Source organism: Neoarius graeffei, chromosome 6 (genome assembly GCF_027579695.1).
Source record: "Neoarius graeffei isolate fNeoGra1 chromosome 6, fNeoGra1.pri, whole genome shotgun sequence".
Classification (NCBI taxonomy): Eukaryota; Metazoa; Chordata; class Actinopteri; order Siluriformes; family Ariidae; genus Neoarius; species Neoarius graeffei.
This window is the reverse complement of record NC_083574.1, coordinates 99562320-99588570: the sequence shown is the minus strand read 5'-3', so window position 1 is coordinate 99588570 and position 26251 is coordinate 99562320. Positions and strand designations below refer to the sequence as shown.

Sequence of the window (26251 nt, the reverse complement as noted above, 5' to 3'; positions counted from 1 at the left end):
CTTTTCTATAGTCCACACAGAACCGGACCGACCCGTCGGCCTTGGGTACCAAGACCACCGGGCTGCTCCAGTCACTGTAGGACTCCTCGACGATGCCCATTTCGAGCATGGTCTGAAGTTCTTCCCGAACCACCTTTTTTTTGTGTTCAGGTAGCCTGTAAGGGTGGCTACGCACTACCACCCCCGGGGGCGTCTCTATGTGGTGCTCTATGAGGTTAGTGCGACCGGGCAGGGGCGAGAACACATCCGAAAACTCGGTCTGCAACTGGGCGACCTCCGTGAGTTGGGTCGGGGAGAGGTGGTCTCCACAGGGGACCGGAGAGGTACGTGATGCCAATGTCCCTTTTTGAACCTCCGGCCCCAGCTCCGCCTTCTCTGGAACTACCGACACCAATGCCACGGGGACCTCCTCGTTCCAGAGTTTAAGCAGGTTGAGGTGGTAAATCTGTAGCGCCCCACCCCTGTCCGTTCGCCTCACCTCATAGTCGACGTCCCCGACTCGCCGTGTGACCTCAAAGGGTCCTTGCCACTTGGCGATCAATTTGGAGCTCGACGTGGGCAACAGTACGAGTACCTTATCTCCCGGAGTGAACTCTCTAAGGCGCGTACCCTTGTTGTACAGGCGGGCTTGCCGTTCCTGGGCCTGCCGCAAATTCTCCTGAGTTAGGTGGGTGAGCGTGTGGAGTTTTGCGCGCAGGTCCATAACGTACTGAATTTCGTTCTTACTTTGTGAAGGTCCCTCCTCCCAATTTTCCCGCAGCACGTCCAGGATGCCGCGCGGCTTACGCCCATATAATAATTCAAATGGGGAGAACCCCGTGGAGGCTTGGGGGACCTCTCGCACTGAGAACAGCAAGGGTTCGAGCCACTTATCCCAGTTACGTGCGTCCTCACTTACGAATTTTTTAATAATATTTTTGAGGGTGCGGTTGAATCGTTCCACTAAACCGTCCGTTTGTGGGTGATACACGCTGGTGCGGATCGGCTTAATCCCCAATAACCCATACAGTTCGCGCAGTGTTCGTGACATAAACGTAGTGCCTTGATCAGTCAGAATCTCTTTCGGGATTCCAACTCGGGAGATGACGCGGAAGAGTGCCTCGGCAATACTGCGTGCTGAGATATTGCGCAGAGGCACTGCTTCCGGGTATCGCGTTGCATAGTCCACCAGAACTAATATAAAGCGGTACCCTCGTGCTGACCGATCTAATGGCCCGACGAGATCCATCCCAATTCTCTCAAACGGGGTCTCGATTAACGGTAGAGGGCGCAAAGGCGCTTTTGGAATGGCCGCTGGGTTTACTAACTGGCATTCGCGGCATGCCGTACACCACCTACGGACATCGCCGCGAATCCCCGGCCAATAGAAACGGGCCATTATTCGGGCTAGTGTTTTATCCTGCCCTAAGTGTCCAGCCATGGGATTAAAGTGAGCCGCCTGGAATACCAATTCCCGGCGGCTCTTCGGAATTAAAAGCTGCGTGACTCGCTCTTTCGTTTGAGTGTCCTGCGTCACTCGGTATAATCTATCCTTAATAATCGCGAAGTAGGGGAAGGACGGGGTGGCGTTCGGCTGGAGCGTTTGACCATCGATTACTCTCACTTGGTCAAACGCATGCCGCAGAGTCTCGTCTCGCGACTGCTCTAATGGGAAATCCGCGAGGGATTCCCCAATAGAGAGAGGAGGAGCCGGCGGCTCCTCACTCTGACGCGGAGATGACGTAGACGGCTCTGTGACAGCTGCTCCCGCCAAAGCGACACCGGGACCTCCCCCTGTCAAATGGCAGGACCCACTCTCGACTAGGCGTGTCATTAAACCCCGAAATCCCGGCCAATCAGTCCCCAAAATTAGAGAGTGGGTAAGGCGAGGATTAACCGCCGCCTTTACTATGAATTTTTCCCCTCTGAAAATAATGTGGACCGACACCAAAGGGTAGCTGTGAACATCCCCGTGCACACATAACACCTTCACCCCTTGTGCTCCCCCCAATGCCTCGTTTTGAACCAGGCTTTGGCGAATTGAGGTCTGATTACAACCAGAATCCACCAACGCCTGATATGTAGCCCCTTGGATACTCACCGGTATGCGATACGCTCCGGCCCGATCGAGGGCGGCCTCTGGTGCGTCGGGGATCCGAACCACCGCGCCCACTTCCATTGCCGTGCACTGCTGTTGAAGGTGGCCCGGTTCCCCGCAGCGCCAGCAAACCGGCCCGGGCTTTCCCTCTGCACCGGTGATCTGGGGCTCACTCACCTGAGGTGGGGGAGAGACAGACACAGAAGGGAGAAACGGGAGGGCACCGCGGGTGCGGCGGGCCGGCTGGGGGGGTGCCGGCCCCCGCCTCCGCGGAGGGGGAATGGGGCGAGGACAGGACACAGGAGGAGGGGGAGAGAGAGAGAGAGAAGAGGAGAGAAGAGATGCCATCTGCTGTCCTGCCGCCGGGACAGCCGCCAGATGATCCTCCGCCAGCTCGACTGCCTGATCCAGCGACGCCGGGCGGTGGCACTGGACCCACTCCGCGGTTCCGGCTGGTAAGCGGGCGATGAACTGTTCCAGTACCACCTGGTCGACGATTCCCTCGGCGTCGCGATCGTTGGCCCTCAGCCACCGCCAGCAGGCGTCCCGGAGCTGCTGGCCGAACGCGAACGGCCGGCCGACTTCCTCCAGTCGCAGCGCGCGGAAGCGCTGGCGCTGTTGCTCCGGTGTGCGCCCCACGCGCTGGAGGACGGCCCGGCGGAGGTCCGCGAAGGCCAGCCGGCGGTCGGCGGGGAGCTGTAGCGCGGCCAGCTGTGCCTCTCCCGTGAGCAGGGGGAGGAGGCGCGCCGCGCGCTGCTCCATCGGCCACCCCGAGGCTTCGGCGACCTGTTCAAACAACGTGATGAACGCCTCGGGGTCGTCCTGCGGGCCCATCTTGGTGACAATGAGGGGAGACGGGCCCGCGGCCGGAGCGCTGGTGGACCCCGCCGACGCGAGGAGATGCCGGAACGCCTCGCGATCTTCCTGCTGGGCCAGCACCAGGGCTTCGAAGCGCTGCTCCTGCTCCTTTCGGAGCGTGACGAGTGCCTGGTGCTGGCTTTGCTGAGCCGTGGCGAGGGCGTGGACCAGATCGGCGAACGGGGAGGATTCCATGGGGCTGCTGGTTTGGTGCTCCACTGTCCCAGGTTTCGGCACCACTGTAAGAGACCCTACGTGTGGGTGGAGCACAGAGGACGGCAGGACAGAGATCAGGTTTTATAAATGGCTTTATTGCCACACTTTTCAGTATAACAATAACATTTGCAGACACACAACCGGCGTCTGGTTCAGGGCTGAGCTCCTTCTGCTCTCGCTCTCCCTCCTGATATAGGGCGCAGTCACTGGGAAGACACACAAACAGGTTAATTGCTCTCAGGTGACGTGATTCTGCCACTTACCTTCCCTGACTCCGCCCTCCTGTCACAGACCGGCGCTTGACCACGCCCCCACTGCCACAATCACTTAATTGCATAAAATGATCTTGCACCAAGCTTATGCAATTAAGTAATCATGTTTGTGTATATATATATATATATATATATATATGTGGGCGGCACAGTGGTGTAGTGGTTAGCGCTGTCGCCTCACAGCAAGAAGGTCCTGGGTTTGAGCCCCGGGGCCGGCGAGGGCCTTTCTGTGTGGAGTTTGCATGTTCTCCCCGTGTCCGCGTGGGTTTCCTCCGGGTGCTCCGGTTTCCCCCACAGTCCAAAGACATGCAGGTTAGGTTAACTGGTGACTCTAAATTGACCGTAGGTGTGAATGTGAGTGTGAATGGTTGTCTGTGTCTATGTGTCAGCCCTGTGATGACCTGGCGACTTGTCCAGGGTGTACCCCGCCTTTCACCCGTAGTCAGCTGGGATAGGCTCCAGCTTGCCTGCGACCCTGTAGAAGGATAAAGCGGCTAGAGATAATGAGATGAATGAGATGAGATATATATATATATGTGTGTGTGTGTGTGTGTGTGTCTGTGTTCTAATATAAAACTGTAAAACTGGACTAGTATTCCAGTACTTACTTCTCTGAAGGTGTGTGGTCATATGACCATTGAGCTCTCATTAGCATATCGAGGGCTGATACCTTCGTGATACTCGGTTCAATAGGACTCTCTCCAGCACCTTCCTCTTCTAATTCTAGTCAGATACCTGCAGCCAAAATCTCAAACTAACGTTACTGCAGACATGTTCAGCATGGCTCTGGTTAAATCGTTACCTTCTCTCTGTGAACCAAAGATCGTTTTGATCTTTTCATTGTTTATCTTCAACGCTTGAGAGACGAAATCCCCCACATTTTCAAAAGATTTTTGTTTACCACTTGTTATGCTTACATAGAGTTGAGTCGATGGCTCGGAAGCCATGCTGTCAGCATCAGCCATGATCAGCACGAGGTTTATACTGTCCTAAAGCGGTCATAAATCACCCTGTAGACTTTACAACATTCAAATCTAACATTCAAGTGAATACGCAATGTCGTAAATAGTTTCGTTTTCTGACTTGGCTGAAGTGGATATACAGTATACAACACACGTTTCGTTTGTATTTACGCTTTTTCCTTTTTACTTGCGACAAATAGGATCTAGTACTGGGGATACAATGCTGTTACAAGAAAAATATGTGACCCCAAAATTTTGTCACTTCTTTTTGTAAGTTTCGGTGGTTCAAATAAAAATACACACAAACTTTTAATTTTTTCAGCGGTAGTATTTAACTGCCGTCGGTGGATCCGTGATCTGAAAAACCTAAAATGAGTCGCGTTATGTTGCCATTGGAGCCAGTTCTCCCATGATAAGAGACTCGCGTGTGGAGTTCCAGAGGTTTATATATCACAGCTGTGTGGACCAGATCTACAGGATGTGTTCTGATATTAAAATTAAAAAAGTAATTTACAATCTTTGTTTATCTACAGAACCCCAAAACAGGAACCAGAAAACAGCTGCAGAAATTGGATGGAGTCCGTATTCCAGGTGTGTTTGTATGTGTTTTGTTGTGTAATTAATATACACAATTTTAATTTGAAACGATGACAGTAATTTACAGTTAACAGTTTAGTTACAGCAGCATTATGGGTAATCGGACAAAACTGCATTTCAATCTGTTTTAAAATCAGCTTCTGACTTACAAAGTACTGATAATGGAGACTCCTTATCTACATGTGAAATAAACATCTGTTTACTGAAAACGTCACCATATTAATGATTTACTCACATTTTTAATCGATTTAGTTGGAGTGTTTGCTGTACAGGTCCCTGTGAAACAGCTGTACATCAGCTATAGAAATGTATTAGAATGAGAAAATAAATCCAATTAACCCCTTCTGACCAATCAGAATCCAGAATTCAACAGCAATGTTGTGTAAAATCAGGTTATATACCATTTTTATTGATTTATTTTAATTTAATTTAATTTAATTTTTTTAAATCACAAGCTGGAGCACAAAGTCATCACATTGGTGAAGAATGAACTGAACAATTTAAAGAAGCTACTGAGTGCTGATTACCCAGAATGCTCTGAGAGGGAGGAGAAAGCGGAGGAGGAGGATCTGGACCGTATTAGAGAGAGTGTGCTGAAGATCACACTGCGTATCCTGAAGAACCTGAAGCAGAAAGATCTCGCTCACCAACTGCAGATCAGTAAGAGCTTTAGATTATTACAATATTCTCTCAGTTTAAAGGAAACACACTGGGCCACTGGTCGATATTATCATACTGCTGTTTATCCTAATGACTACAGTTATTTTTTTAAACAAATAAACGACTCCGAGATAATCCTAGTGTTTTGCTTCTTTTCCATAATATTTATGTATTTATTAGGAATGTATGACAGTTCTTTTTTTATCGATATTGACTTTCACACTGTGTATAGTGTTTATACATGAAAATATTGGCCATCACATTGTTCTGTTTGTTAGAGCTGGCCTCTGGATATCAGCGAAAACTCAAATCCAGACTTGGAGATAAATTTAAAAGGATAAATGAAGGAATCTCCCAGCATGGGACATCAGTACTTCTGAATCAGATCTACACAGAGCTCTACATCACAGAGGGCTGGAGTGAAGACATCAGTAATGAACATGAGGTGAGACAGATTGAGACAGTGTCCAGGAGACCAGTAACAGAGGAGAAACCCATCAAATGTAATGATCTCTTTAAAGACACGTCCATCAGAAGTGTGCTGACTAAAGGAGTTGCTGGAATTGGAAAAACTGTCTCTGTGCAGAAGTTCATTCTGGACTGGACTGAAGGGAAAGTGAATCAGGACGTCACCTTCATGTTTCCACTTCCCTTTAGAGAGCTGAATCTGATGAAGCAGCAAAACCTCAGTCTGATGAATCTTCTTCATCAGTTTTTCCCTGATATTAAGGACCTAGAAGTAATAGACAGTGATACCTACAAAATCCTGTTGATCTTTGATGGTCTGGATGAGTGTCGACTTCCTCTAGATTTCCAGAACAATGAGAGATTGTGTGATGTGACCGAGTCGGCATCAGTGGATGTGCTGCTGACAAACCTCATCAAGGGGAACCTGCTTCCCTCTGCTCTCCTCTGGATAACCACTCGACCAGCAGCAGCCAATCAGATCCCTCCTGAGAGTGTAGACCAGGCAACAGAGATACGAGGGTTCAGTGATCCTCAGAAAGAGGAGTACTTCAGGAAGAAGATCAGTGATCAGAGCCTGGCCAATAAAATCATCACACACATGAAGTCTTCAAGAAGCCTCTACATCATGTGCCACATCCCAGTCTTCTGCTGGATCTCAGCCACTGTTCTCGAAAGAATGTTAGGTGAAGCAGAGAGTGGAGAGATCCCCAAGACTCTGACTCAAATGTTCACACACTTCCTTATCTTTCAGATCAAACACAAGGAACAAAAGTACCATGGAACATATGACCCTGATTCTCAGCAGACCAGAGAGAGTATCCTGGCACTGGGAAAACTGGCTTTCCAACAACTGGAGAAAGGAAACCTGATCTTCTATGAGGAAGACCTGAGAGAGTGTGGCATTAATGTTAGAGAAGTGGCAGTGTACTCAGGGGTGTGTACTCAGATCTTCAGAAAAGAATCAGGACTCTACCTGGGGAAGATGTTCAGCTTTGTGCATCTGAGCATTCAGGAGTTTTTGGCTGCGTTGTATGCATTTCTCTGCTTTCTTGACAAAACCCCAACAAAAGAACAAACTACTGCTCTGTCTGGTCTTTTCAACACATCAGAAATGTCTGACTTCCTCAAAGGTGCAGTGGACCAGGCCTTACAGAGTGACACCGGACACTTGGATCTTTTCCTCCGCTTCCTTCTGGGCCTCTCAGTGGAGTCCAATCAGAAGCTCATTCGACATCATCTGCCACACACAGGAAGCAGCTCTGACTGCCAGAAGGACATAGTTGAGTACATCAAGTTCAAGTTTGAACAAAATCCATCTCCAGAGAGATTAATAAACCTTTTCTACTGTCTGAATGAGTTAAATGATGATTCACTCGTGAAAGAGATCCAAAGTTACATGAGCTCAGGACGTCTCTCTGAAGCTGAACTCTCACCTGCTCAGTGGTCTGCTCTGGTCTTTGTGTTGCTGACATCAGATGAGGATCTGGAAGTGTTTCAGCTACAGAAGTTCATAAAGTCAGATGAATGCTTTAAGAGGCTGCTACCAGTCGTCCAGCAAGCCACAACAGTTCTGTAAGTAAAACCCTGTGACACTTTACGGGGTTTGGGAGACCGCTGGGATGGAGACAGGCCGATTACTTTTGCTTTATTCAAGGTAGATTGCCTTTCAGATTTTCAGGTGTAGGCAGGGATGTGATTTTTCCGCGAATTCGCGGAATTCCGCTTTTTTCACCTCAAAACTTGAAAAAAAAATGTTTCCGATTTTCCCCTCAAATCCACATTCGTATCCTATTCGTTCCGACTTTGTTTGAAAGATGGCAGCCTCGGATTTGCATCTTTACGCCTCGATCACGGAGGCTGCCATCTTTCAACTCTTTGTTTGAAGCGAGCGCATTCATTGGTTGTTACAGAGCGATGGGCCAATCATGTACCTCGTTTCATCTCATTGACGCAATTACGTCATTGAGATGAAACGAGGTACGTGATTGGCCCATCGCTCTGTAACAACCAATGAACGCGCTTGTTAGATAGCTGTACGTAAGCTCGCTTCAAACAGAGTTGAAAGATGGCAGCCTCCGTGATCGAGCGTAAAGATGCAAATCGAGTTAAAGAAATCGACAGAATAGTGAAAAACAAGTTCCGCTGGGAATGGTTGGAGAAAGAGGTTGCTACAGACGTTGGACATGAGACTGTGAGACATTTGTTCAGCGATTTCGTTCTTTGGGGAGAGGGCAGAGGTCTCTGGCTGTCAAGTTTGGGGATACTGGGACCTCCCCTGCCCGAGCTACGAGCGTCCAAAGTCGGGTTGGAGCCCGGGATAGAAACGAAACCTAAGCGCGGCTCGCCTCGGGGCGAATTACGTCCCAAGGCGCGGGGCTGGCGGGCCCTGCCGCGCTGGTTCTTGGGGGGGGGGGGGGGGGTGAGTGAGTGTGTGAGAGAGAGAGAGAGAGAGAGAGCGCGCGGTGAGAGAGAGAGCGAGAGAGAGCGCGCGGTGAGAGAGAGAGAGAGAGCGAGAGAGTGTGTGCGCGCGCGAGAGAGAGCGCGAGTGAGAGAGAGAGTGCGAGAGAGTGTGTGCGCGCGCGAGTGAGAGAGAGAGCGCGAGAGAGTGTGTGCGCGCGCGAGTGAGAGAGAGAGAGCGAGAGAGTGTGTGCGCGCGCGAGTGAGAGAGAGAGCGCGAGAGAGTGTGTGCGCGCGCGAGTGAGAGAGAGAGCGCGAGAGAGTGTGTGCGCGCGCGAGTGAGAGAGAGAGCGCGAGAGAGTGTGTGCGCGCGCGAGTGAGAGAGAGAGAGCGAGAGAGTGTGTGCGCGCGCGAGTGAGAGAGAGAGCGCGAGAGAGAGCGCGAGTGAGAGAGAGAGCGCGAGTGAGAGAGAGAGTGCGAGAGAGAGAGAGAGAGCGAGAGAGAGAGAGCGAGTGAGAGAGCGCGAGAGAGTGAGAGAGAGAGCGCGAGAGAGTGAGAGAGAGAGCGCGAGAGAGTGAGAGAGAGAGCGCGAGAGAGAGAGAGAGCGCGAGTGAGAGAGAGAGCGCGAGAGAGTGAGAGAGAGAGCGCGAGAGAGAGAGAGAGAGAGTGCGAGAGAGAGAGAGAGAGCGCGAGAGAGAGAGAGAGCGCGAGAGAGTGAGAGAGAGAGCGCGAGAGAGTGAGAGAGAGAGCGCGAGAGAGTGAGAGAGAGCGCGAGAGAGAGAGAGAGAGTGCGAGAGAGAGAGAGAGAGCGAGTGAGAGAGAGAGCGCGAGAGAGTGAGAGAGAGAGCGCGAGAGAGTGAGAGAGAGAGCGCGAGTGAGAGAGAGAGAGAGCGCGAGTGAGAGAGAGAAAGAGAGTGTGTGTGCGCGCGCGCGAGAGAGAGAGTGAGCGAGTGTGTGTCAGAGTTGCATGTTGACCATTAAATTGGCTTGAATTTGTTAATCATGACAAGTTTTTTCTTGTGTGTTTGCTTGCCATTTTAGTACAATTTTTAAGTCAGAAAACCCCAGAACCCAGGAGCTTCGGGGGGCTTCCCCCCCTTGTCCCCCCACCAGGGTGCTGCCCTGGACCAGCTGGGGGCCTGCGGCCCCCAGACCCCCGGCTAAAATTTTCAGATAATTTCACCAGCCCCAAATCACATCCCTGTGTAGGTCATAAAAAGAATTTTCCCCGACACCCAATTATTTTTGTTTAGTGACCGAAAGCTACTGAATTCAAATCACAGACTTCCAATTTTATTCTTTTTTTTTTAAAAATAGAACAATTAATGTATTTAGATCCACGTGGCCCTAAATTCTCTGCTATTTTTTCCTGCTTCACCATGACCCAATACGAGATACTACATCATGCATCACGTGGTGGGCTTTCCCTGTTCACGCAAGGCATTGTGGGATAAAAAATTTGAAAAAGGAGAGAAAAATGGAGGGCGTGAGTGTGCAAATGAAACGTGAAAGATCGACTACAGTAATGGAAAGCGAGAAGAAAAGACGTTATGTTATATATGAAGGAAAGGAAACGCAGGACCAAACTAATAAATATCGGCGGTCAGCGAGCACCTCGGTGTGATCAGCTGTTCGTTTAGCGACAGAATGATGGAACTGTCAGTGCACGCTCAAAGGGAAACCTGTAGATGGCAGTAATACAACACTGTGGATGCCAGCTGCCGTAAAACCCAAAAGAAGAAGAAGAAGGTAAACCTGCGCATGCGCACACGGACTTCCTCTGTCTGCTTGACTGCCCCAAGCGAGCGATTTCATGCACATTATTTGCTTTAATCCCCTCAAATTAAATAACCTCCCAGCCACAGAATGGCCTGATATTTTGTGGGATATTACAGAAATAAACATATATCACAATCACCACATTTCAGACGGAACTAAATTTCACCGAGTTTATGAAATCAAAAGGCCGTCTCGCTTTAACTTTCAACTTGCACTTTTCAGCAGCTTTATTGTTTCACAGTCTCACTCTGACACACACACACACTCATCACTGTTAATCAGTCCCAGGTGTCCCTTTGCCGCTCACCTCCCGCACCTTCACTCTCCATTCCCAAACTGATGCTTGACCACGCCTTCGCTTCCACAAACTCAGTTCTCTATTAAACTCAGGTTTTGGGAGGGAGAGGAGCTGTTCTGATTGCATTTCACAGCAATACACCAAACTGCTCGTGATAATTTATTCTTCCTAAAGGATGTATTCGGGATGCATTGTTATTGATACTGGTATGCGGTGGCTACAATTATCGACAGTCCATAATTATCGACACCTTTTCAGATTTACCAATAAAAAAACAAATTTTACAAAGGTGAGTTTCAGTTCCAACAGTTATTATTGGTTAATTAATTTTTTTTCAGTTTGTTGTAAAAATCTACCACATATTACAGTATCAGTAGACATTTTTTTTTAAAATTTTGGTTCAAGGAATGAGATGCGACCTTTGACCTGGATGTTAATGTGGTTACAGTGTCGATTGCCTGTTGACATTTATTATTAAACGACAAAACTAGAAATTAATACAAACAACAATGAATGATTAACAAAATGTGATCTACGAAAATCCTTAGAAAGTGGAACATAAAGATTTTCTGACGCAGGTTAAACATTATCAGTTAATTTGTTTACAAACATGAGATTTACTTCCTCATTTACGTAAACACCGACATCCATATATTTATATAAAAGACATTTTGTCCTAAATATAAGTCTATGGAAAACAATTTTTAAATAAAAACTGTTTTGTTAACTTAATACCACATACTGATTTATTTTCTATAAATATTCATCTGGATGTCGATAACTGGACAAAGGTGTCGATGATTGTGAAACAGTGTCACGTGATCTGATAAGCGAAGTAATCAGGAATCAACTCTTTTTTTTTTTTCAGTGGAAGTTTGAGGAATTATTCATGCACAATTTACGTATTGAAAGTCTTCTACTTTTGCGACGGCCAAAAGATCGTTAAGGTGTCGATAATTGTAGCCGCCGCTCCAGTCTGATACTGTGCTGAGTTACATGTACTTGTCAGGGTGCAGGCACTTCCGGATGCAGTCGCAGGGGAGAGCGGGTGCATCGCGAACTGTGAACAAATCCAAATCGGGAAACTAGAAACGTAGTCAGGGACGAGCAAGAGTCAGTCATTCGGCGAACAGGATATCACAGATAAGGCGAGAGGACGAAGTTGAAAGTAAACGTAAACAGAGTTCAATAACGGGAAGTCAGGCAGATAGTCAAACGGCTCAGTAAAGTCAGGCACAGGGACACAGAACAATACTTCACAAATACTGAGAGTGAGAGCTGAGCTTACAGTGGGGCAAAAAAGTATTTAGTCAGTCACCAATTGTGCAAGTTCTCCCACTTAAAAAGATGAGAGGCTTGTAATTTTCATCATAGGTACACTTCAACTATGAGAGACAAAATGAGAAAAAAAAATCCAGAAAACCACATTGTCTGATTTTTAAAGAATTTATTTGCAAATTATGGTGGAAAATAAGTATTTGGTCAATAACAAAAGTTCATCTCAATACTTTGTTATATATCCTTTGTTGGCAATGACAGAGGTCAAACGTTTTCTGTAAGTCTTCACAAGGTTTTCACACACTGTTGCTGGTATTTTGGCCTATTCCTCCATGCAGATCTCCTCTAGAGCAGTGATGTTTTGGGGCTGTCGCTGGGCAACACGGACTTTCAACTCCCTCCAAAGATTTTCTCTGGGGTTGAGATCTGGAGACTGGCTAGGCCACTCCAGGACCTTGAAATGCTTCTTACGAAGCCTCTCCTTCGTTGCCCGGGCGGTGTGTTTGGGATCATTGTCATGCTGAAAGACCCAGCCACGTTTCATCTTCAATGCCCTTGCTGATGGAAGGAGGTTTTCACTCAAAATCTCACGATACATGGCCCCATTCATTCTTTCCTTTACACGGATCAGTCGTCCTGGTCCCTTTACAGAAAAACAGCCCCAAAGCATGATGTTTCCACCCCCATGCTTCACAGTAGGTATGGTGTTCTTTGGATGCAACTCAGCATTCTTTCTCCTCCAAACATGACAAGTTGAGTTTTTACCAAAAAGTTCTATTTTGGTTTCATCTGACCATATGACATTCTCCCAATCCTCTTCTGGATCATCCAAATGCTCTCTAGCAAACTTCAGACGGGCCTGGACATGTACTGGCTTAAGCAGGGGGACACGTCTGGCACTGCAGGATTTGAGTTCCTGGCGGCGTAGTGTGTTACTGATGGTAGCCTTTGTTACTTTGGTCCCAGCTCTCTGCAGGTCATTCACTAGGTTCCCCCGTGTGGTTCTGGGATTTTTGCTCACTGTTCTTGTGATCATTTTGACCCCACAGGGTGAGATCTTGCATGGAGCCCCAGATTGAGGGAGATTATCAGTGGTCTTGTATGTCTTCCATTTTCTAATAATTGCTCCCACAGTTGATTTCTTCACACCAAGCTGCTTACCTATTGCAGATTCAGTCTTCCCAGCCTGGTGCAGTCTACAATTTTGTTTCTGGTGTCCTTTGACAGCTCTTTGGTCTTGGCCATAGTGGAGTTTGGAGTGTGACTCTTTGAGGTTGTGGACAGGTGTCTTTTATACTGATAACGAGTTCAAACAGGTGCCATTAATACAGGTAACGAGTGGAGGACAGAGGAGCCTCTTAAAGAAGTTGTTACAGGTCTGTGAGAGACAGAAATCTTGCTTGTTTGTAGGTGACCAAATACTTATTTTACCGAGGAATTTACCAGTTAATTCATTAAAAATCCTACAATGTGATTTCCTGGATTCTTTCCCCCCATTCTGTCTCTCATAGTTGAAGTGTACATATGATGAAAATTACAGGCCTCTCTCATCTTTTTAAGTGGGAGAACTTGCACAATTGGTGGCTGACTAAATACTTTTTTGCCCCACTGTATATGGAGAGGGTGATAGCAGGTAGACTGAAGACAGGTGATGTTGTTAGAACTCTGGTGACGAGGGTCGCTGTGGATCTTGGGAAGTGTAGTCCAGAGTGGCCATGTGTGGAGGCTGCTCTGAACTCAGGTTTTCAGCACCGTTACTGACAGTACTCCTAAAAAAGTGTCCAGTCCCAACATCTGATACCATGTGATGTAAGTTGTAGCACTAATGAAAAGATTAACAGGAAATGACTGTTCTTGACGCACTAAAATGATGAACGCTTAAAGCAAATCAGATTGAAAACCATTAAATATCAGGAGGCGGAGCTATCACATCTTCCTACAATACAAGTAACGCAATAAAAACATCTTTATTGTGTATAAACAGTGTATTAAATAGAGAGGACGGCTGAGCTGAGCACACAGAGCAGTATTGGCGAGTAGATCATTAAAAATGAGCACAAGCCGCTGGGAATTGAACACATACAAAGATATTCTGAGTCTGGATTATTAAGGTAAGCGGGCCGAATAAATACAGTGTGTGTGAATTACTAATACACTGAGTACTGAGACACACACTTCCTTTTGTCAGGGTCGATACCTTGCTAGAGAGTCATGGTTCAGTTCTCCCTCACACTATCGATTAAATATACTGTTTAATCATCAAAACTCATCAGGAGTTCATTCTGAACAGGATGTGACAGCAACCAGCACAGAGTGAAACAGTCGTGACACTGTGGTCGTGGTAATGCCGTGAATATTCTGTGTACAGCAGTGATTTTCTGTCTTACAGCACAAACAGTTTTGTGTTTGTGTTCATGAAGGGCTCAGTGTTTTATGAGTTCCTCTGATATTTTCAGCTTTCAGGTGGGGATGGGTCAGGATTTTCAAATATTCACATCGTCATTAAAATATAAAAAATTGAATAGTTTATGTCATCATTGTCTTTCAAAATATATTTTCCCTTGTTTTTACTAGCACCAGGTAAAGTTAACATTCAATCTCTCTCTCTCTCTCTCTCTGTTCGTTCGCATGTTGGGGGGTGTTGGTGGTGAATCATTCTTTAAAGAATGGTTGAATAGTATTTTTGTTTAAAATGTCTCTCCCTCCTTTCAGGCTCAGTGATTGTAACCTGACAGAGAGAAGCTGCTCAGCTTTACACACAGTTCTCAGCTCTGAATCCTCCAAACTGACTGAGGTGGATCTGAGCAGTAACCATCTGGAGGACTCAGGAGTGAAGCAGCTTTGTGTTGGACTGGAGAGTCCAAACTGTAAACTGGAGAAACTGAGGTGAGTTCATCTCTCCTATTGAGTCGACTTGATCTGAAGAATTGCTTATTGCAACTGATACACAAAGAATAAAGAGGAAAATAATTACAGAAATGTTTATTTTTACATCTGTATATATTAGTGCATCTCAAACAATTAGAATATCGTGAAAAAGTTCATTTTCACCGATATTCACTGAGCCTGTGACTCATTGTTTTATTGTAAAATACATTTGATTATTTTTTTTTTTTAATATTGGAAAAAAAAAGTATTTCAAACTTCAAAAGCGACAAGTAAATGTAATAACTTTGCAGGGCAGACTTGTGTCACTTATTTAAGCCGAGTCACATAAAATACTTTGTTTTGAAATCGATAAAATAAATCACAATTCCACCTTACCTTTGAATAGTTTTAGACCAAATTGCGTATCATCTTTAGTGCTTTTAGGATCAGCATTTTCTTTCATCATTTGTAATTCTTCCTCACTTACAGTGACAAAGTCTATTATTGCAGGTCTATTATTGCTTCCATGAGCTCAAACAATTCTGATATAACAGCCTCTCAAGTCAAGAAAGTCAAGACTCTCCAGATAAAGTGGCACCTGGAGGGTCTCATATTAATGCGCATTGTCACACCTTCAATGCTAACACACTGCACCTCAGAAATCATGCAAAAGAGCTTGCATCAAGAATGCAAGAACACAAGATTGACATGTTTGGTATCCAGGAGCATAGGAGAGTGCACCCAAGTGAAGAGCTTAAGTTTGAAGTAGTTGAAGATTTTCACCGAGTCACATCTGTATGGAGAGAAATAATCACAAATTCATCCCAAGGAAGGGTTGGACTAATGCTCAGCATTAGAGCGAGAAAGTCCTTCTGAAGCATAACCTCTGTCTGCAACTGTATTTTAGTTACTGAATTTAAAGGGAATCCTGCTTGTACAGTCATACTTTGTTACTGTCCACACTCTGGACTCAGGAGGATAGGTCCACCCTGACTAAAAGCCAACTAGACTATATCATTGTCTGAAGAAAGTGGTGGAACAGTGTAATCAATACTGAGGCTTATAACAGCTTCAGCACAGCGGGCTCAGACCGTTGGGTCATCAGTATGAGTTTTAGGCTCAGCCTACACCAGCCAAAGACAATCCCTGCACCAAAGATTGACTGGAAGGCCTTTGCGGGAGATCCTACCCTCCAAGCCCAATATACCATCGAGGTAAGGAATCATTTTGAGGCTCTTGACCTTGAAGAAAGCTCCACTGACTGCTAATCCAGATTTATTGATGCGAACAGAGAGGCAATGAAGCTTTTACCAACTGTTAAAAGCATCAAGAAAGCAAGAGCCTCTGACCACCCTAGCATACAAACAGCAAGGAAGGCAGTCAAAGAATGTCAAGTCAAGTTTATTTGTATAGCGCTTTTAACAATAAACATTGTCGCAAAGCAGCTTTACAGAATTTGAACGACTTAAAACATGAGCTAATTTTATCCCTAATCTATCCCCAATGATGAAGCCTTTGGCGACGGTGGCAATGAAAAACTCCCTCAGACGACACGAGGAAGAAACCTCGAGAGGAACCAGACTCAAAATGGAACCCATCCACATTTGGGCACCAACAGACAACATGACTATAACATTAACAGTTTTAATATGAAGTCAGTTTTGTTGATGTTTTAAACTCTTCACTGATGGAAACTTGAGTGCAAAACTGTTCATGACAACTGCAGTCCTAAAGTTAGCAAGTCAACTGTAGTCCTCAGCCATAAAAGCATTACTGTAAGAGTCCAGAGCATCCTCCAGGTGTGACTTTCAACTGTCACATGGGGCCATCCTCCAGAGGAGCGATGCGATGAGACTCAAACCAGACACAGGGCACCAGGATAGATCAGGCAGGTCCGAGGAGCAGAAGAGGTTCAGCATCTCGATCCCAGGACCGATATGTAACTCAGAGGGACAGATTTGAGGGGGAGGAGAGAGAGAGAGAGAGAGAGAGAGAGAGAGAACACAGGTTGTTAGGTATGCCCAATGTCACCTCAATAAGTAGGAACAGTATACATATTGCACCGAGTACAAGCAGGGACTCCGGCAACTAACTATGACAGCATAACTAAAAGGGGAGAGCCAGAAGGTAACACAGGCATGAGGGAGCCCCGGGACATAAAGCAGCAGCCACTACACCATCAACAAACTCGAGTGAGCAAGCGAGTGGGGGACTGACAGCATCCATACATCCCAGTTTACCAAAACACTCTGTCTGAGGATCCTCCAGATCTACACCTTTACCTCATAAACACCATTAACACAAGGCTTGACTAAACAGATATGTTTTCAGCCTAGACTTAAATGCTGAGACTGTGTCGGATTCCCAAACATTACTTGGAAGGCTGTTCCATAACTGTGGGGCTTTGTAAGAAAAGGCTCCGCCCCCTGATGTAGCCTTCACTATACGAGGTACCAGCAGATAGCCTGCACCTTTTGATCTAAGTAGGCATGGTGGGTCATAGAGGAGCAGAAGTTCACTCAGGTACTGTGGTGTGAGACCATTCAGTGCTTTAAAGGTCAACAGTAGTATTTTATAATCAGTAATAAATTTGATTGGGAGCCAATGCAGTGTGGATAAAACAGGGGTGATGGGGTCATATTTTCTAGTTCTAGTAAAGACTCTTGCTGCTGCATTTTGAACTAACTGGAGCTTGTTTATGCACTTCTTGGGACATCCAGACAGTAAGGCATTACAATAATCCAACCTGGAGGTAACGAAAGCATGAACTAGTTTTTCCACGTCATGTAGTGACATTCAATTTCTTATCTTAGCAGTATTTCTGAGATGAAAGAAAGCTATCCGGGTAATGTTATCAATGTGAGATTCAAATGAAAGACTGGGGTCAATAATCACTCCGAGGTCTTTTACTGCTGCACGCGAAGAAACAGAAAGACCATCCACACTCCACAACCTGAAAAGTGTTTGGACATCCAAGTTATCAAGAGGGTTAAAAGCCAGGATATTCACAGCAGCCATTAAATCCATCCTGCTCTATGGCTGGGAGGTCTGGACCCTGACCACTCCCCTTACGAAGTCCCTGGACAGGTGTTATACAAGAATGCTGAGGGCCATTCACAATATCAACTGGCAGCAACACATCACCAATCAAGAATTGTATGGAGACCTCCCTAGGGTCTCAGAGAAAATAGCGGCAAGGCGACTCAGGCTAGCCGGCCACTGCTTCCAACATCCAGAGATCCCAGTATCTGTAATGGTATTATGGGAGCCCACACATGGCAGAAGATGCCCTGGGCGGCCACTCAAAACAGTGGTGGATGTCCTCAAAGATGATGCTGGAGTGGTCGACACCACTGAATTGAGGACCCTGATGATGGATAGAGAGGAGTGGAGAGTCCATTATTACAGTGGTGTTTGAAAGTTTGTGAACCCTTTCTATATTTCTGCATAAATATGACCTAAAACATCAGATTTTCACACAAGTCCTAAAAGTAGACAAAGAGAACCCAGTGAAACAAATGAGACAAAAATATTATACTCGGTCATTTATTTATTTATTGAGGAAAATGATCCAATATTACACATCTGTGAGTGGCAAAAGTATGTGAACCTCTAGGATTAGCAGTTAATTTGAAGGTGAAATTAGAGTCAGGTGTTTTCAATCGATGGGATGACAATCAGGTGTGAGTGGGCACCCTGTTTTATTTCAAGAACAGGGATCTATCAAAGTCTGATCTTCACAACACGTTTGTGGAAGTGTATCATGGCACAAACAAAGATTTCTGAGGACCTCAGAAAAAGCATTGTTGATGCTCATCAGGCTGGAAAAGGTTAGAAAACCATCTCTAAAGAGTTTGGACTCCACCAATCCACAGTCAGACAGACTGTGTACAAATGGAGGAAATCCAAGACCATTGTTACCCTCCCCAGGAGTGGTCAACCAACAAAGATCACTCCAAGAGCAAGGCGTGTAATAGTCGGCGAGGTCACAAAGGACCCCAGGGTAACTTCTAAGCAACTGAAGGCCTCTCTCACATTGGCTAATATTCATGAGTCCACCATCAGGAGAACACTGAACAACAACGGTGTGCATGGCAGGGTTGCAAGGAGAAAGCCACTGCTCTCCAAAAAGAACATTGTTGTTCATCTGCAGTTTGCTAAAGATCATGTGGACAAGCCAGAAGGCTATTGAAAAAAATGTTTTGTGGACAGATGAGACCAAAATAGAACTTTTTGGTTTAAATGAGAAGCGTTATGTTTGGAGAAAGGAAAACACTGCATTCCAGCATAAGAACCTTATCCCATTTGGGCCTGTTTTGATGCATCTGGGCCAGGACGGCTTGTCATCCTTGATGGAACAATGAATTCTGAATTATACCAGCGAATTCTAAAGGAAAACGTCAGGACACCTGTCCATGAACTGAATCTCAAGAGAAGGTGGGTCATGCAACAAGACAACGACCCTAAGCACACAAGTTGTTCTACCAAAGAATGGTTAAAGGAGAATAAAGTTAATGTTTTGGAATGGCCAAGTCAAAGTCCTGACCTTAATCCAATCGAAATGTTGTGGAAGGACCTGAAGCGAGCAGTTGATGTGAGGAAACCCAACAACATCCTAGAGTTGAAGCTGTTCTGTATGGAGGAATGGGCTAAAATTCCTCCAAGCCGGTGTGCAGGACTGATCAACAGTTACCGGAAACATTTAGTTGCAGTTATTGCTGCACAAGGGGGTCACACCAGATACTGAAAGCAAAGGTTCACATACTTTTGCCACTCACAGATATATAATATTGGATCATTTTCCTCAATAAATAAATGACCAAGTATAATATTTTTGTCTCATTTGTTTAACTGGGTTCTCTTTATCTACTTTTAGGACTTGTGTGAAAATCTGATGATGTTTTAGGTCATATTTATGCAGCAATATAGAAAATTGTAAAGGGTTCACAAACTTTCAGGCACCACTGTATGCCCGACTGAGGTCGATGTTGTAGTAGTATGGTGACAAAGCGATTGGCTGCCATTTTGCCACATCACTCGAGGTGATTATCATTCCAGGTGACTACCTCATGAAGGTGGTTAAGATAATCCGAATAGTGTGCAAAGCATCAAGGTAAATGGTGGCTACTTTAAAGAATCTAAAATATCACACATTTTGTTTTTTAACACTTTTTATTTTCAACATAATTCCACATATGTTCCATTTGTTATTTCATAATTTTGATGTCTTCAGTATTGTGTTTAATATAATATTATGAATAGAAGTGCCATGTTTTCCAGTGTGCCAAATAGCTTCTTAATTCTATATTGTTTTCTAAGATGTTCACCCTTTTTATTCTCGATCCTCTTTGGCAACATTTTACACAGACTTTCAGACTGCAGTATAACAGAGGAAGGATACACTGCTCTGGCTGAAGCTCTGAGACTAAACCCATCATCCCACCTGATAGAGCTGGATCTCAGAGGGAACGACCCTGGAGCATCAGGAGTGAAGCTGCTCACTGATTTACTCCAGGATCCAGACTGTAAACTAACAACACTGAGGTGATTCTTCTATAAACTAACACAATTATATAAATATTAAACATAAAGGAATGCTGTACAAAAACTTTGATAGTTTCTTTGAAAAAAAAAGGATAAAGTTGATAATTGACTGTAATTTATGGTTTATTCGACTGGTCCTAATTGTTTCCCAGTGTGTTACAGACATTGGGCACTATCATTTAAATTTAAAGAGAAGTCATCAGGAAATAAGCAAAAGCAGTCACACTGTTCTGGTTAATGTGGGTCTATTATTCTGGAAACACCAAGTACAAAAACATTTTACTTTCTGCAGTTTGTTGAAACGTCCTGCTGCACAAGAGGCCTGTACTTGGCTAAATTCAGTTTTAGGTGAAAACCCTTTACTCCTAAAAGAGCTGGATCTGAGCATGAAGGAACCAGGAGACTCAGGGGTGAAGAAGCTCTCAGCTCTACTGGAAGACTCTCACTGTAAATTTCAGAAAATTCGGTAAGTATTTTTATTTATGCATCACTGTCAGCTGAGTTTTACTCACAGAATGTTTTCTAGTGGGACCTGCCATTAAGGATGACCCAAGTATGCACAAGTGTATTTTTAATAATAGATTTTCTTGTTTTCTATCAGTGATTACATAACATAATATATCCTGTGTTTCTCCAAAGAAACCTCATAGTCCTTCTAGAAACACCTGGGTTCTGTTCCATCACTGGAAAGTGTTAAGCTCCTGAAACTAGAAAGGAACAGAAGAGTAGAAATGATCAACAAGTTTGAGATTTTCAATGAAATCACTTGATTTAACCACTGAGACATAACAGACAAGACAAATTAAAAGAGGAATAAATGAATAGAATGATGTTAAAAATAACCTCTAATGACCCCTTATGACCCAGATGAACCCAGAATATGGACTTCAGTGCACATGAAAATAAAATGACTTGTGTTTTCCATAATATCTGCACAATGAAGTATTAATATTGAGTATAAAGCTCTGTCTGCATCATATTTCATATCTAGGCTGAATAAAAGTAATGTGACTGTGGAGAGCTGTTCAGCTTTAGCCAGCGTTCTCAAATTAAAGTCCTGCAGTGTGAGAGAGCTGGACCTGAGCAACAACAGTCTGCAGGATCCAGGAGTCACTCAGCTTTCTGCTGGACTGAAACACCGTCACTGTAAACTGGAGATTCTGAGGTCAGTTCATTTAGGTTATGAATATTTAGTCGGGTCAGATTAAAAAATGTAAAATGTGGGTGAATTTTGGTATAAAACACGATTATTGTTCTGAATGTGTCAGTTTATTGTTGCTCTTCCTTCCTCTGGTTTCATCTTTAGGTTTAATGCATGTGCTCTAACTGATGGAAGCGGTTCAGCTCTCGCTGAAGTTTTGAGCTCTGAATATTCCCAGCTGAGAGAGCTGGACCTGAGCAACAACAGTCTGCAGGATCCAGGAGTCACTCAGCTTTCTGCTGGACTGAAGAATCCACAGTCTCCACTCAGAACACTGAGGTGAAGGAACATCTGAAATGATGTCTAATCCTTCAGTGAAGCATCAATTCAGTATTTTAATCTCTGAGTTTAAATGACTGCAGAATTATGTGTCATTAAAAAAGCAGTACATGTTCTACAGACTTTAATGCTGTTAATACATTTCTGAGTCTCCATATTCTCTGTGTCCAAGTCTGGCAAAGAGATTGGGGAAAAACAAAACAAAAAACCCTCACTCAACTAGAACTTGAACATAATATAATAAACAGCTTGCTTTGATTTAAAAAAAATAGATTATTAGATTTATTATTTTTAACTAAAAGGTGTTTAAGTGTGTAAAAGTTCTATTCCAATGTAAACATCTAATTGCTGTAATTCTAAGGTAACTGTTAAAGAAAAGAATGAAAATATTGCGTTCTTATTGAACAAATGAGATGCGATCTGTTCATTGTGCTCCTTCTTTCCTTCTGCAGACTGTGTAACTGCAGATTATTATAATATCAGTTTTTAATTATAACCCAGTAATTTGTACATGATCCATTCGGTGGCAATCTCGGATTAAAAAATTAACAAAAAAAAAAAGATTAAATTGTTAATTTGTATACAATGTCACATCTTTATTCATTTATTTTATCCAATATTTGTGATATTTTTTATTTTTTCCCAGAGTAATTGACAACAATATCAAAGAGGAAGGATACACTGCTCTGGCTGAAGCTCTGAAATCATCCCACCTGATAGAGCTGGATCTCAGAGGGAACGACCCTGGAGCATCAGGAGTGAAGCTGCTCACTGATTTACTCCAGGATCCAGACTGTAAACTAACAACACTGAGGTGAGCAAATTATAAATAACAGAAATGTTTGAAAGGGAAATGTTCAGTGTTTAAGTGTTTCAAGGAAACAACCAAAATTATTATGTTTATTAAGGTCCCTAATAATTTGTTTTTCTAACAAACAGATTTATAACAGTATAAGCATGTATTCTTCTATTAAAAAACACTTGTAACTTTTTGATAATGCAGTGTCCTGTTATGTTCAAAGATATTTTCAAAGATAAATATTTTTTTAAAAAATCTGTTTTTGATGAGTCCCGAATGCTACAGCGAGGCATATTTAAGATAATGCAGTTGATGTTGATAAGTGTTCGAGTAAACTTTTCCCCTCACAGACTGTTGAAAAGTCCTGAAGCAGAAGAAGCCTGTGGTCGTCTGACTAAAGTTTTAGAGACAAACCCCTTATTGCAGACGCATCTGAACCTGAGGGGGAAAATAAAAGGAGACTCAGAAGTGAAGCAGCTCTCTGCTCTACTGAAGGATCCACACTGCAGAGCTGAGACAGTCATGTGTGTACACATCATTATTATTATTATTATTATTATTCAGTCCGGGTTGAGGTCATCTCCAAGTTCTGACTTTATCATATTCACAACAAAAGTAACTGCAGAAGTGCCCTCAGCATCCTCCGGGATATCATAAATCCATATGTTGTTGCGTCTGGAATGTCCTTCCATCTCAGTCACTTTATCTTTTAGTGCTTGTTGGTTTTCAAGCAGCTGGGTGAGAGCACGTTTGACGCCGATGTCCCATTACTCCATGTTGGCCATGTTTTTCTCCACATCTCTGATGCGCTTCTCTAATCCTTCCATCTGGCCTGTCATGTCTTGTATCTTCCTGTGTATTTCTGTTGTGAATTCATCCATTTGTTTATTAATGTCCTCTCTAAAGCATGTACGAAACTCCAACAGATCACTTTTCAGCTCAGCTCAAAGCGTCGCCATCCCTGTAGCCATGATCTCACTCACCACTTCACGGATTAGGCCCAGGCTCTCATTTTCTCCACGGCTGTCATCTTGCAGCGGGACTCTGCCGACCCCAGCTTCCTTCTCCATTTCTCAGTCCACATTATTTCTTTTAAGACTTGTCAATCTTGAAAATGTGGTTTTTTGCTTAATTTTCTTTTGTTATCCCCACGCCGCCATGCGTATGTTCTACATTTAGATGTACTCCACTCCCTGTCCACTTAAGCGCCCAGTGCAAAGTTGCCCGAGTAGTTCCGTGTGGAGATCGTCACTGATCATGCTAGTCCAATTTACCTCCTTCCTTATGCTGTGTTAGCGGTAACGCGCCATGTATGTAATACGTGCCGGTTCATGGCAATTTTTTTTTCACACGGTGCATTGAACCTGTCGGATCAGGAGGGGAAGGTCTGATATGAGTTAGATCCGGATAGTCATGGACTGTAATTGAACGGCTGAAGCTGAAAATAAAGCTGACACTTGGTGAACATCAACTGGATGTTTTATTCTTATTCCATAAATGTATCACCAATGTAGTTGAAGATTAATTATAATAAATCTTCAATCAAAAACAATCACAGCAACTTTTGGCAAAAAAAATCTCATTAATATTACCAAAAAAGAGTGACTTTCAGGGAGGCCTGCAAGTGTCAGGCAATGCACTAGAATGCATCTCTGAGCATGTAGAACCCATGAGCTTTCAGGGGCCTAAGGCGGCCCCGAACCCCCGGCCGTTATGACTGGTGCCACTACACTGATATTTTGGTCTCGTTAGAACCCTGATTTTTATACACACACACTTTTTTTTTTTTTTTCCAGGTGACTACCTCATGAAGCTGGTTAAGATAATGCCAATAGTGTGCAAAGCATATGAAAACTACTTTGAAGAATCTAAAATATGAAACATATTTTGTTCTTTTTTTTAAACACTTTTTTTGTTCATCACATAATTCCATACATGTTCCAGATGTTATTTCATCATTTTGGTGTCTTCAGTATTTTAATATAATATTATAATTAGAAACGTCATGTTTCTCAGTGGCGGCACGGTGGTGTAGTGGTTAGCGCTGTCGCCTCACAGCAAGAAGGTCCGGGTTTGAGCCCCATGGCCAGCGAGGGCCTTTCTGTGCAGAGTTTGCATGTTTTCCCCGTGTCCGCGTAGGTTTCCTCCGGGTGCTCCGGTTTCCCCCACAGTCCAAAGACATGCAGGTTAGGTTAACTGGTGACTCTAAATTGACCATAGGTGTGAATGTGAGTGTGAATGGTTGTCTGTGTCTATGTGTCAGCCCTGTGATGACCTGGCGACTTGTCCAGGGTGTACCCCGCCTTTCACCCGTAGTCAGCTGGGATAGGCTCCAGCTTGCCTGCGACCCTGTAGAAGGATAAAGCGGCTAGAGATAATGAGATGAGATGTTTCTCAATGTGCCAAAGACCTTCTGAACTCTATATTGTTCCCTGAGATGTTCACCCAGTTTATTCTGTCTCCTCGATGGCAATATTTTACACAGACTTTCAGACTGCAGGATAACAGAGGAAGGATACGCTGCTCTGGCTGAAGCTCTGAAATCATCCCACCTGATAGAGCTGGATCTCAGAGGGAACGACCCTGGAGCATCAGGAGTGAAGCTGCTCACTGATTTACTCCAGGATCCAGACTGTAAACTAACAACACTGAGGTGAGCAAATTATAAATAACAGGAATGTTTGAAAGGGAAATGTTCAGTGTTTAAGTGTTTAAAGGAAACAACCAAAATGATTATTTTTATTAAGGTCCCTGATAATTTGTTATTCTAACAAACAGATTTTAGAAACTGAGGTGAACAATATGTACTGGGGTTAATTACTTCATTACAAAATCCATTTTAATACTTGAACAAAACACTAATTAAATATAATTGAACACAAAATAAAATATGAGATTGCTAATAATGTAATATTTTTGTCTTTGTAATTTTGTGCCTTTCTCTCACTGCAGGTTGTTGAAAAGTGATGAAGCAGTGAAGGCCTGTGATTTTCTGACTGAGGTTCTGGATAAAAACCCTTTATTGCAGAAAGAACTGGATCTGAGTGGAAAGATCTCTTCAGTGTCAGAAGTGAAGCAGCTCTCTGCCCTACTGGAGGATTCACACTGCACACCTGAGAAACTTACGTGTGTATTCTAATGTTATTTTATAAATTGCTGTTTGCAGTTCTGATTATTATGCTTGAACTAAAATGAATCTGCCCTCTATCCTTAGGCTAAGGAAGAGTGGTGTTACAGAAGAAGGCTGTTCTGCTTTGACTTCATCTTTTCTATTCAATCCTGCACACATAAAAGAGTTGGATCTGAGTGAGAATAAAGTTGGAAACTCTGGAGTGCAGAGAGTTTGTGATCTACTGAAACATCAGCCATGTAACCTGCAGATCCTGAGGTTGGTTTCAGGTTCCACAAACAAACACATACATCTAGATCATATAATCCTTAAATGGCCTTGGCATTACATATTATATTGTATAGATGTTCATCAGACTATTATAAAAATGCCATCAAATGTTCTCTCTTTAGACTTTCAGACTGCAGGATAACAGAGGAAGGATACGCTGCTCTGGCTGAAGCTCTGAAATCATCCCACCTGATAGAGCTGGATCTCAGAGGGAACGACCCTGGAGCATCAGGAGTGAAGCTGCTCACTGATTTACTCCAGGATCCAGACTGTAAACTAACAACACTGAGGTGATTCT

The 26251-nt window shown here is 44.2% G+C and overlaps 1 protein-coding gene across 1 annotated transcript in view; it reads left to right on the top strand.

Moving 5' to 3' along the window:
- LOC132888451 (NACHT, LRR and PYD domains-containing protein 12-like) overlaps positions 1 to 26251 on the top strand; it is a 122086-nt gene that overhangs the window by 67080 nt on the left and 28755 nt on the right. Inside the window, exons 7-13 of the mRNA XM_060924499.1 lie at positions 4919 to 4976; positions 5438 to 5642; positions 5921 to 7682; positions 14575 to 14748; positions 16243 to 16254; positions 21278 to 21439; positions 21581 to 21754. Coding sequence (XP_060780482.1) covers positions 4919 to 4976; positions 5438 to 5642; positions 5921 to 7682; positions 14575 to 14748; positions 16243 to 16254; positions 21278 to 21439; positions 21581 to 21754 — 2547 coding nt within the window. The remainder of the gene's footprint in view (positions 1 to 4918; positions 4977 to 5437; positions 5643 to 5920; positions 7683 to 14574; positions 14749 to 16242; positions 16255 to 21277; positions 21440 to 21580; positions 21755 to 26251) is intronic.